The sequence below is a fragment of the Lycorma delicatula genome, chromosome 6, assembly GCF_047948215.1.
Source record: "Lycorma delicatula isolate Av1 chromosome 6, ASM4794821v1, whole genome shotgun sequence".
Taxonomy (NCBI): Eukaryota; Metazoa; Arthropoda; class Insecta; order Hemiptera; family Fulgoridae; genus Lycorma; species Lycorma delicatula.
Genome location: NC_134460.1, coordinates 23,717,364 through 23,731,060, shown reverse-complemented (window position 1 = coordinate 23,731,060; position 13,697 = coordinate 23,717,364). Strand labels below are relative to the sequence as shown.

General features: G+C 30.4%; 1 protein-coding gene across 4 annotated transcripts in view; it reads right to left on the bottom strand.

The window, feature by feature from the left end:
• The window catches only part of ICA69 (islet cell autoantigen 1-like protein), a 65,330-nt gene that overhangs the window by 26,224 nt on the left and 25,409 nt on the right, over positions 1 to 13,697 (bottom strand). For all 4 annotated transcript variants that reach the window (XM_075369400.1, XM_075369398.1, XM_075369399.1 and 1 more), the window contains 2 exons: positions 6,247 to 6,408; positions 4,845 to 5,037 (listed from right to left, as the gene is read on the bottom strand). In XM_075369400.1, the coding sequence (XP_075225515.1) occupies positions 4,845 to 5,037; positions 6,247 to 6,408 (355 nt within the window). The remainder of the gene's footprint in view (positions 1 to 4,844; positions 5,038 to 6,246; positions 6,409 to 13,697) is intronic.

The window sequence follows — 13,697 nt, the reverse complement described above, 5'->3', positions numbered from 1 at the left end:
TCCAAACCTCAGGGCTGCATAGGATCCATGCCCCCGGCAGTGCAGTTGCCATTCTGCCGACAGCTAAACTGTCAAAATAATCACCACAATTTCTACCTAATGGCGGCTCAATGCCAGTACGCCTACCTCCAGCCAAAACATTTGAACAATTATAAGTTAAAAGTTAATTTTAATTAGATCCTTATAAATTAATTATTTAATTAAAAATAAGAATAATTTTTATTAAATATCTTATTGATGCATTTAATTTATAATATTTACATAGGTATAATTACAAACAAATTACAGTACAGCAACAAATTAACATCCAGTTATTTTCAGCCATTCAACTCCAGGTGGAGTGGCACATTATACAACTTGTGGATCTCCCTTATATGCTCACTGTAGCATTACTTAATTAATGTTCAACAGTTTGGAATGACTCATCACCCTCACAACCAGCCATAGGTGACATACCCCATTTATTCATAAAGTGATTACATCTACCATGTCCAGTTCTTATGCAATTACGTCTCCACTACAACTGTCTCTGTAGACTAAAGCTGGACACTTGTGCATGGACCACCTCTATGAGATGTTTTTGAGATTTCAACTGTCGATTAGTTAATCCATTGACGGCCATGTTGTTTGGTGCCACTGCACTGGTAATCTTTTTTCAGAGTAGTAGGAGAACATTCTAGCACCTGAGATGTGGTAGAGATATGTTAGCTAGTACTGGAAGCCATCTAATTCGGATAGAGGAGACTGTATCAGTAATTGTTCTCAAGATTTTATTTAACTCAATATCCAACTTAGTAATATGGGAGCTATTCAACAGATGCACAGAGTGGACAATATCATATCAATAGTATCAGCCACAGAATAGGCCAAAGCTAATGCTGATGTTGAAAGTATGCTTGCATCTACTCCCCCTTTCATGCATTCAGTCAGCTTATGAATTATGTTACCTCAATTTTGCAGTATTCATAATATGCTGCCAATAAGTCCAGTTTCAGTCAAGCATCACACTGAGATACTGAGTTGGATTATGTCACAGTTCTTTCCCCACAAACGATACCTTTAGCGACTTTCTGGCATCTCTATTACTGCATGGAAGAAGCTTATCTCTGTTTTAGTTGGGTTATGTTTCAGAACCCAATTATTGAAGTACATACCAAGCAGTCTTAAACCATGAGTTTTTTTTTTTTTAATAATTATATATTTTTAAATATACTTATTCTAATATAATTATCTTTCTCATACTCCTGAATGTTTTACATTGAGCAGAGAGAGCAATATCATCTGCATACATGAATTTCATGGATCTATTAGGTATTAGGTCACTTACGTATAAATTGTACAACAAAGGTGCAAAAAATTCCTGAGCTAAGCCACTGTTTAATATTCTTGGTGTACTCTGAGCCTCACCAAGATGTATTGTGAACTGTCTATCTGTCAGCATTACATTGATAAATGTTATTAAAAGTTTTGCACTTGATTACCCCTATTAGTTTATTTAGTGGTCAGTGTCTCCAAACAGTAGGTGAGGATAAATCTATGAACATAACATGTTTTTCTGGAATCCTTCTTCAATGCCAGATGTATTGCAAATATATGATCTGCACAATTTCTACCTTCTGTAAAGCCAGCCTGCTCAGCTGAAAGAGTGTTGTCAATTACTGCTCTTATCCTATATTACAATTGCCTCTCTAACAATTTATAACATATGATCAGCGATGACTTAGGATGATAGCTAGCAACATCTGTTGCGGGTTTGCCTGATTTCAATGTTGCTATTATCTTACTCTTTTTCATCAAGGATGGTAATTTCAAAGTGGTCAATGTGTTATTATATAAAGTCTTCAGCCACTGTCTAATATTTCAGCCACAGTACTTCAAAAATTCAAGGAAGATTTCATCTGTACTGGCAGCTTTAACAGGATTTGACTGCAACTGTCAAATCAAACTCATCTGTCTCAAAAGATGTTGTGAATTGTGTACTCTGAGCAGTACGTGACTTAATCATAGTTAGTTTGTCTTTGAGTTTTTTTCTGAAAACTTTCAGAAATATTATCTGGATTGATGGTTGCTTTTTTTTTTAATGTGCTTCTCAGCAGAGTCATTTCAACAAGGTCACAGGCCTTTTTGCTAGAGTTTTGAATGTTAATAGTTTCAACTACTTTCTTCCACATTTCCCTCTGCTCATGATCACGTATATTCTATCATTTTTTTACATTCTCTGAACTGTCATCCTCCATGCACTGATTGTAAATTTCTTGGCATTACTCATTCCAGCCCACGATGTACGATCTAAAACCCCTTAGGATAATCCTTTTAACAGCACTAACAGTAACTCAAACAAATCTATTATAATTTTCCACATTTTTGGATAGCTGAATCCATCAGTGATAAAGTGAGGAAGATTTTAAAAACAAACCAGTACAAGCATCTAGATTTTTAAGAAAAGCAGAATGTATTAGATAAACATAATTTACGGAAGAAAGAAATTCTTAAACATTACTGTGGAGCAATTTATGTCATTGAAAATGTAGATGAAACCAAGATCAGAGGGAAAAAGAATAGTTTTCAAATGAGAAAATAATATTGAAAATCAGATAGGTTAATAATGAAGAAGAGTTTGAAGATGAATCAGAGACTAGTGATTAGAGTATGAGAAAAAAATATGAATTCAGAAAAGGCTTGTTGCATTCTAAATTATCATGAAACAAAATTCTCATAAATAGTTCAATAAAACTTTTAAGACTGAATATGAACATAGCAACTCATGTGAATACCATTACTGAGTGGAAAGTGAAATTTAAGAAGACAATAATAAGCTTTTCTAAATTATTTGTAAAGTGGCATTTCTGATTGATTGTCATAGAGAATAATTCTGAGGCAGTCTGATTTAATTGTTGACCAAAATAATCCATTTTCCGTGTCTCAAGTGAATTACATATAATCTGCACTATAATTTAGTTTTCTAAAAATAATTGTATTATAAGAATACAATTTATAAATTGTGCTATCAACTGCACCAAACATCTCTATCATTATTATAATTTTTAAGTAGAGATTCTCTCCTGTACCAATGATAACAATACAAGATGTGTTTATTTTTCAGTTACATTGGTGGTAGACTGAACAGATAAACTGTTCAAAGATGAGGATCAGGCCTATCCCTTGAAGGTGCTTTAAATTATTATAACAACCAGAAGATAAATTTCTGTACAAAGGTATTGGTCCTGCCTAATTTTCACCATAGAAATAATAATTTAATTTTTACATAAAAAATATTCTGAAATTTTAGGTAAGTAACCAAACAAATTCTCTCTAACTTACTATTTTTTAGTTCGGTTAAAAATGTTCAATTTGGTCCTTTTCAATTCTAAGAGGCATATTACAGTTACAGGATTATTTATATTTTATATTATTTTATATATATATTGATTTACTATGTACATCAAATGCAGTATATTTTTGATATAAGGAGGATTTGATTTTATTTAAAAAAAAAAATTATTTATTGTAAAATAAAAGACAAATATAATTTATTTTTCTACATGCTTTTCTCCTGCTTTAGAAATACATTTTTCCCAGTGAGAAGGAAGGTTAAGGTTTTTTTATCACAGCATTGTAGATTGAAGCTGGTTATGTCAGTAGCCGATTGCGCATGAATCCCTCCACACCCTCGTCATTTTCAAATCATTGCCTTCCTGAGCTTCTTTACGCAGCCCAAAAAATGAAAATCACAGGGTGATAGGTCTAGCTGTAGGAGGATGATCAAGTTGAGTCCAGTGCATTTCTTCTTGTTTTAAGTCCATTGCAGTATGGGGCCTGACGTTGTCGTAAAGGAGAATGGCCTCTTGAATCGGTTCGTCTTGACTTTTGTGGCGATATGCAGCCCTCACCTCATTCAACAGCCTGCAGTAGTAAGCAGCATTGAATGTGCATTGCTCATGTGAAAAATTAATGAGCAACATGCCTCGTGGTTGAAAAAAACGGTTGAAAGAACCTTGCCAGCTGGCAGTTGAATCTTGGCTTTCACTGGAGCTGCCTCCCCTTCCCTCCACCACTCCATACTGGCTTGGTTCGACTGGGGAGTGTAGGGTGGACTCACAATTCATCGCAGGTGACAATCAGACTCAAAAATGCATCACCTTGCTGTAAGCCTCTGACTCAACTCCTGATCTGCGGTTAAAAGGCGAGGGATCCATCTGGCACATACTTTATAGAAGTGTAAGTCATTTGTGATGATTGCTTGACAGCTCCCATTACTTACTCTGACCTGTTCTACAATTTTGGGAACTACCACCTGTCGATCATCTACAAGAATGTCTCAACCGCGTGAATGTTTTCATCTATAGTGCTGGTCTGAGGATGGCAATCGTGTTCCTGATTTTCAACTCAATCTCGTCCTTCCTTGAACTCTTTATGCCATGTAAACACACGAGTCCAAGACAATGTTCGGTCCCCGAACTGTGCAGTCAATCTCCAGAAAATTTCTGTTGCTTGAAATTCTACACGAGCAATAAATTTTATAATTATGCGTTGCACAGTGGAGGGGTGTACCTGTTGCTCCAACAGGTTACTGATGAATTAGTTGTAAGTGTGGAATAGCTGGCTCTCTTAATGACCCCATCCAAGCATACTAGAAGTGCGGGCCCATTCTACCAACTGTAGACACTCAGGAACAAAAATCCCGTTTATATTTGATTTACCCTCGTAAAAACATTCAAAACTATAAAAAGGGCACTTACATTTTGGAATTTAACTATAATTATGTAACAGCTGATTCATAAATCATATTACAAATGTAACAACTCATGCAATATTTATATAAAAATTAAATAAAGCAAAATTACCTTTAAAACCCTTAGCGACAACTGTAAACTTATCCACAGACTTCTCAGTAAACTTTAACAATGTACTTTGATATAATATAAGTGCACGTGAGAACATGTTACAACGTGCAGCTGCTAATAAATCCACTTTCTGTAAGCAATCCAGTTTCTGACGATCAAATGCTAATTTACTTCGTTTTACATATTCCTGAACCTAAGAAAATATATATTTTTTACAGGTTTGAATGTAACACATACAGGTTTATTTATAATTAAAAATATAAAATATGTTAAAGTTCATATAATACTACATTTATATAAAATATACATAATATTTAATAAAAATTTCATAAGCTAGAATAGAAGTTATTAAAAATTTGAGATTAACAAATTCTTCCTTTGCGTGTAGTGAGATCATCATCACGTTAATGAATTTCATTTAATTCTTTATCATAATTCTACTAGGATTATATTTTATAATTTTACAAATATGAGAATATTCTCAATTACAATTTACAACTGCAAACTCAGTTCATCAAATAATATGTTATTTACATGAAATAGAAGTTAATTTAATTTCATTTACACCAAAAATAATAATAAAAAAATCAATAAAAAACTTAATTATTCAAAGGGCATCATTACACCAATATATATATATCAGAGAAAAAAGTGTAAGAAATTTACCACCAAGAGTACAGAATTCAATAATGCTTCTTACTTTATGCTTATTATTATTATTATACAAAAGTGCTTTCGAGGGTTTCCCTCATAATCAGTTAAAACAAATTCTTTTTTAAAAATCACACATTAAAAACTTAAAATTGTAAACATATAAAAATATGCAGTCATAAAAGTTAAAGATTAAATTTTTTTATATGTGGCTAGCCACACATACAGTACTGTACTAAAATATTTTGAATTTTTATTTAAATTATATAAATGTGCTGTTATCTAAGGCAGTTTTGATAAGAAACACACTTTCTTATCAAAACTGCCTAAAATAAGAAAAGTGGCTTTTGATAAGAAAGTGGGTTTCTTATATATATATATATATATATATATATATTCATATGCAATACTCAAGTTAAATAGTGTAGATATCAGTTGTTCATAGTCACACAGTTTGTTGATTAATCAACTTCAAGCGTAACAAATGTATTCATCTAATAAAAGAAGTATTAGAGAGAATGTAATAAGGAAATGAATCAAAAGACATCTAGAAGATAGACCACCAAGAAAATTGAAGGTAAGCAGACAAATAAGTTGAAGTCAAAAAAACAGATAATGAAGAAATGGAACCAGTACAAAAGCTAAACAATAGTATTTGTTCATGAATAAATTTAAGAGAGAATATAACCAGAATACAATAAACTGTACGATTTCAGAGCATGATTTCATGTGACGTGTGGGAAGTACTAACCTTTCTAAACTGTTCCAGTTGTTTATACGCATCTGGATCTAGTTCTTGAGACACTTTCTTCATCCATTTTAATGATGCTCGATATTCTGTCCGAGCTTTTTCCATAGCTTGAACATTTTCCAACATATCCTCTATAGCTGTATGCCGAAATGTGTCCACTTCCTTTAAAGAGATAAAAATCAACATTGAGCTATAATATATAAATCATTATAGTATACCAATAATGGATGGCTATAAATATAAAGGAAATCCTCAATGCTACCATCATATTATAAAAAATTAAATTAATAAAAATATTTTTTTTTTTTTACAGAGGGCTAACAAATTTAAGTATGTATTACTTAACAGTAAATTTTAGATTATGGTACAGATAAACAATGTATGTTAATAGTTTACAATCTTAGTGACGACTGTATAATGTGATTGAGTCACCTATGTTCATATGCCAATATCTTATTTTGTCGAATTGTTGTTCTGATCTCTTTTAGAAGGCTGATAATAGAGGAACTCAGATGAAAGCCATTAAGTTGCTGATAATATTTACTCAGGAATATAAAGTACAAGGCTATATAGAAACTAAAAAGCATTTGCTCATAGCACTCACACCATTCAAATTTAGTTTCTTCACTATTGTTAGTTCAGTCTGAAGTAAATTTAGTGATTTCAACTAAATTATTACTATTTTTCTGAATTGTAAAATGTGTAAAGTAATAGAAAATCCAGATGGCAGCACTATGTGGATTTAGTTAGAAGATGGTTTCGTTTAATGTATGTTTTGTTGTTTTTGAGTGGTTTTTCTACTTTTTTTGGTTGAATTCTGGTTTAAAATGATTCTGTGAAATTTGTGTATTAGTTGATGCTATTTTCTATTTAATTATTTCATCTTATTGTTAATTATAGTTAATTAGGTGTGCAGAGTCTTCATAACCTAAAAACAGCCCTGTAAAGTAGTATATCTTCTCTTATTTAATTATGGCTGTGTTCTTACAAAAGCACGTCCGCTTTTTCCTGTAGAGTGTGAATTACTTTGTTTACATCTAAAACTCAGGTTTATAAGTTTTTTAATATGTTTTTATTTTTTTTATATCCATTCATTTTTCCTGTCCATCATATATAATCTATTGGAATAAAAATTATATTTTTAGGTAACAGTATCTTTTGAAGTTATCGGGTGGCAAGCCGACAAACATAAATTGTGTATTTAATATTGTATTTATAAATTTTGCATTTCGTCAATGGATATAGAATTCTTGATTCTTGTTACCCCTTTTGGAGAAATTAAAAAATTAAATTATTTCTGATATGGAGGAAGTAGTTAAAAAAGAAATATATAACTTAAATATAGCTGCTTTTATGGAAGATCAAAATAAAAAGATAAAAAGGTTATCTAAGGAAAATGCTGAGTTAAAGCAGACAGTTGTCAAGCAGCAGAAATACTTAGATTCAATACATCTACAAAATAATTTGTCTTTTATGGATCACTGAGACAGAAGGTGAAAATCTGGATGGTTTAAAAGGTGAAATTGAAGAATTGTGTAGAAATATTATGGCGTAGAGTTTAATGAAACAATATTTAATTATGTCAGAAAGATAGGAGTCAAATCAAACCAAGCTCGGCCTATTATATTTTCCTTTGTGTCTAATATAAAGAAAGGAATGATTTTATGCAATAGAGTGAAACTAATGGGTAAGAAGATTTTTGTTTCTCAAGACTATGATGCAGAGATGCGGGAGACGTGTTAGGTATTGATAAATATTAGAAGTAAGCTGTATGCATCAGGACAGTCTTCCAAATTGCGTTAAAATGGACTTCTTGTGGATGGGAAATTTAATATGTATAAAGATCTTGTGGAAATATATAATAATGAAGCTAACATGGAGATGGATAAAAATTCTACGAAAGAAAAAGTTAAAAAGAGGAAAGGGGCATCTATCAAGAACAGTCACAAAAAGAAAAAAGGATCAAATGTCTTGCAACGTCCTCTGATTCAACTGAAGCCTAAGGATAACCCTAATGTGCCATATCACTCCGATTATTTATAGTCTACAATGTATGTGGTATTAAGGATAAATTATAAAATGCTTTTTAGAGAAGCATGACGTGTTCTTTCACTGTGAAACTTTTATATTTGAAGAGCATTATTTTGTTAAGTTCAAGAATTTTTTTATTAATTATGATGTAAAATGGAAACCAGCTGTAAAACATCTCAAGGGAAAGTGGAGGCCTCCTTTTTTGGAAAAAAGAAGGGAAAAGAAACATAGTTCAATATTAAAATTTTGTACAATATCAAACATTGAAGTTGTAGAGATGAAGTGTGATTCTGAATCAGCGTGTATTTTGCCGGTATACTTAAACTATAATGCTTGGAAACAAGACTTTAATAAACTTTACAATTTTTTTACAGAACATGGTAACATAAGTATGATTCTACTTATTACTAATTATTATTTATCTAAGTTTTTAAGAAACTTTAAGGATTTGATACTAAATGCAAATGGGCAATGATTGTTATCGCTTTTTGAAGAATTTAACTTAGTTGTACTGAATGGTCGAATAACTGGAGATGGTGATGGTGAATTTACTTTTATTGCGGTTCAGGGTTCATCGGTTATCAACTTGTGTGCTGTGTCAATGCAGTTGTTGACTTAAATAGATTTTTTTGAAGTAGGTATTGCATATTTTCAGATCATTTATCATTTGCCGATAAATGTTAGGTACAAAATTACTTTTCCCATTAATACAGGTAATGATGTTACAACAATTCTTCCTAAGTTGAAATGGGATGCTGAGAAAATGAGATGTTATCAGGATAAGATAAAAGCAATGGACAAATAACCCTCTTGAGGATATAAAATGTATATTTTTTAATTTTACTACTAAACAAAATTTTGGCATGAACAATTTAATGTTTAAGCAAACTGGTTTAGATTTAAATGTTATAATAGCAGAAAGAAAGTTTTCCACTTGTTATGTCTGTACAGAAGAACTATATCAACTAAGATAAAAAGTAAATATTGGAGAGTAATGATCGCTGCAAGAAAATGTGTGAAGAGAGAAAGAAAAAGTACTGGGCAGTCTGTACAAACTGCTTTAAGGAAGATAGAGTTTTGATGTTTGGAAGCTGGTTTGCATTTTTAAAAAGAGAACCTTTTTTGACTGATAATAGTATTTCAGCAGATGATTGGGTATGTTATTTTGGCAACTTACTGAATCCAAAAGTTATGTCATGTAAAATACGTTACATGGAGCCAAAAATACTAGACAAGGTTTTAGATGCCCCTTTTCGATTTTCTGAACTGATTAGTATTCTTAAAGGAAAGAAAAATAAAGCTACTGGAGATCATAAAATACCTTATGAATTTTTTAAAAACATGATGTCTTGCTACAAAAATTAATAACAGTATATAATACAATTTATGAAACTGGCATTGTGTCCAAAAACTTCAAATGGTCAATTATATTTCCTCTACAAAAAAAAGGAGATCTAAAAGTGGTATCTAATTACAGAGGGTTATCTTTTAATAATTCCAAAGGCAAATTGATTAAATCCATGCTTTGGGCTAACTGAAATAATGTTCTGAAAGAATTTCAAGCTGGTTTCAGGAAATCTTACAGCACGGTCGATAATATTCATACTTTAATAAATATTATTAAAATTAAATTAAATGTGGAAAGACTAAACGTATTGCTTTTTTTCCGATTTAACTGTAGCATTCGATCACATAGATCAATATGCTTCATTTTACAAACTGTCAAAGCTGTGTATCTCCTGCAAAATGATCCCTATTCTTAGAAATATGTATGTCAGTATATACACAATGGTTTGGACTTTGAAGGGACTAACTGAAGATTTTGAAACATGTACCGGAGTAAAGTCCTCTTCTGTTCTCTCTATTTTTTTTTAATGATATTGATGAAAATATGGAAGGTGGAATAAAAATTGGAAATATAAGGATAAAATTGTTGGATTATGCTGATGATATTGTTCTATTGGCTTCTGATAAACTTTGTTTGCAGAAGATTATAAATGTGCTGGAAGAGTATTGTCTGATGTGGAATTTAGAAGTGAACCTTAATAAATAAAAAACTGTCATTTTTCCTAACAAAGGAAAATCAGAAAAACATGAGAAGTGGTGGTGTCAAGAACATCAAACTGAAGTTGTTAATACATGTAAATATCTGGGTGTATCACTATCTTCAACATTATCATTGGAAAGATATTTTAAAAAAAGATTTTCCAAGTACGAAATTTGCGTTAAATTCCTTTAATAATATAATTTTGAATATGAAATATATTCAAAATATATTTTGATATATTCCAGTTGTGAAAAAAATTAAGTATCTAACGCTGTTTGTAGATCTATTATCAGTTATGCAGCTCAAGTCTGTGGTTATAAAAATGCATGAAACATTAGTACAAGTTTTTCATTAAGAGAATATTTGGTCTACCTAATTACACCCCTTAACATAGTTAGTTTATATTTTGAAACTAAATAACAGCCAATATTTTTGTATACATTAAAACTACACTTAAAATTTATTAAAAGATATATTCACTTACCATCAACGAGATACCCTAACATGTTACAGAATCATTTAATAGAAACATTTATTTGCATAATGAGTGGGAAATTTTGTATAAAAGTTATGATGTTCCTGATACTTTTTTATGATTGAAGATTTGAAAGTGAACATTTTGAATACAGTTAAAAATAAGATTGAATATAGGAATTCGGAAATGTTATCCAGCAGTCAAAGATTTCTCCTATACAAGAAACTGAGCTTCAATAACAATTACATATTTAGCAATCAAAAGTCAACTTTAATTAACTGGCTTTTCAAAGCAAGATCTGAATTTATTTATCTGAATAAATATTCGTTCCCCAGAAATTCTAAATTATGTTCATTATGTAATAAGGGAGAAGAAGATGTCTTCAATTTTATTCCAGCATGTCCAATATTAAAAAAATTAAGGTTGAAGTATTTCAAGAAAAGTACTTAAGTTTTTGTGAATTAAAGGACTATTTAAACGGTGGCTATTTTGAGTAAATTTTATACAGTTGCTTGGGTTTATTGTTTCCGTTTGATTCAGGAATTTAATTTCTAATATTTCTTTTCTTTTTAGTGTTTTTCTTATTAAATTACGTATGTATGTATCAATGTATTTACTTTTAATTCTGTTTTGTATTTATTTTTATTATCATAATATTCATATAGTGATATTTTTATTAATGTTTACTGTCAACTCCTCAGATGGTCCAAGGACCATTAGTATTGTCTAATTGTAGGTGTAATGTTATTCTGTTTTACTCTAATGTAATTTTCTTGTGAGATCAATAAAGACAATTATTATTATTATTATTATTAATAGAAAATCCGACCAAATGTGAAATTCCAAGTGTGATTTGGTTTTTATATGCAGAGAGGTTAATCCTATAGAAATTTATAATAAGTAAAGGGAAGCACATGAAAAGGGCAAGAAAATTCTGAAGTATATTAAATGGCAGAAACTTAAATCAATGAAAATCATTCTAACCAACTTTCTCTGTGACTGAAGAATTGAAACAAAAGATAAACAATAAATTCAAATGGATATTATATGATTTATTCTTAATGGATTAAATGTAGCTCATTAGCCAATATATCTGTCACTCCTACACAAAATTGTAAACAAACATTCTGGGTAAAAATAAATGTTGTAAATGGGTTCCTGAACAGTTTGAAAATAAAAACAAGTGAATGGAGTTCTTTTAATTATATGTTACTGAGGTACAATAACTTAAGTACTGGCTTCTAAAATAATTTGGTTAGGAAATAAACACTCATAATATAACCTTGCAATTTCATTTTCTTCTAAACTTAAAAAATTTTAAATTATTTTGGAAGCGACATTGAGTTCAAAAGGGCTACCTCTTCATAGTTAAATAAACTAACAATTTTTAAATAAACTAGTAATATGGTATGATAAGTATTTAAATAAAAAAATTATCTTTATAGAAAATTAAATAAAGTTTTACACATTATTTTTTAATTATTGCAAATTTTGCAGAGGAACATCAAAATTATATACTGTAATAATGTCTAAAAAATTATAAGCTCCAAAGTGGATCCTACAGAAACTATTTTCTTCTGAAAATAATTTCTATGAATAATGAAATGTTTTCAAATGTTATAATTGTTGTTTGTTATGTTAATTTAGTATTGTATGTGTGATTGAGTGAGTGAGTGTGTGTATGTGTAAATACCAAATGAAATTTAGACTACCAAACCACAGTAAATGTACCAGATTAATATCAAAAATCGATCTTTGCGGGATCCCACACTATCAGTTCGTATACAATTCTATAATTACATTAAACCTTTTTTTTTTAAATTAAAAATTATAAATTGCCAAAATTGGTATTGTTTAATAATTAATAAATTAAATTCTAGTTAAAAAAAAAAACAATTGGTTTTAGTATAAAATTATTATTAAATTAGATACCAACTGAAAATGCAGAATACCACAAAAATAGTCTTGGTATTCATTTAGTAAATTTACCTTATCTTTTTACTGTGTTTTGGTGGTTCAAGTTTCATTTGATATTAAATTTAATTTAGCAGTAGTCAATATGTTAAATTCTTATGAATATTTGTAACAACTGTATCAATTTACAACAGTAAGAAATAAACAATAGGAAAGGAAAAGAATGGAGGCTTTTCAAAGCTTGTTTAGTGGAGAAATTTTTAAAATTACAGATCATCTGATAAATCAAAAATAAATTGTTCAATGATAAATGAGCAAAAAAAGTCTGTGACAGAAGTTTTACTATTAGAAAAACTAAGTTGATAATTTATACATTAAAGTAATGTAGTAAAATACAATAGCCTGGTGCAGTAAAATAAAATATTACTTAGTTATGACTAACTACAGCCACTGCTATGCTGCTTCAATCTAATGTAACCTAATTTATTTAAGTAATTATTTACCAGTAACAAGTATGGATAATAAAAGATGTAAGTAAAAACTGGAATAAATGTAAGCTAGTAATTAAATGTACAGGATGTGGTTGGTCTTCTTGGTTAACAGCCCTGAGGCTGCTTGGCAGCAGCTCTCCAATCTTCTTGCTTATCAGCCTTTCTCTTTAGCCCGCAATAAATATCATAGTTCATATCTCCATTATCTGTTTTTGAACTCCAACTGAGGCCTTCCCCTACAATTCCTCCCTTCCATCTGTCCTTCTATCACCCTCTTAACCAGACTCAGGTGCCTAAGAATGGGTCCTATTTCCTGAGGTCTTCTTCTTTTTTATTGTTTCGAAATGCTTCTCTGTTTGGAACTCTTAAATAGCTCCTCATTTGACACATTTTCTATCCAATTTATCTTTATAATCCTTCTGTAACACCATACTTCAAAATCCATACTTCCAAAGGCCAAACGTTTCCTCTTTTCCTCTCCTCCAATTGTCCA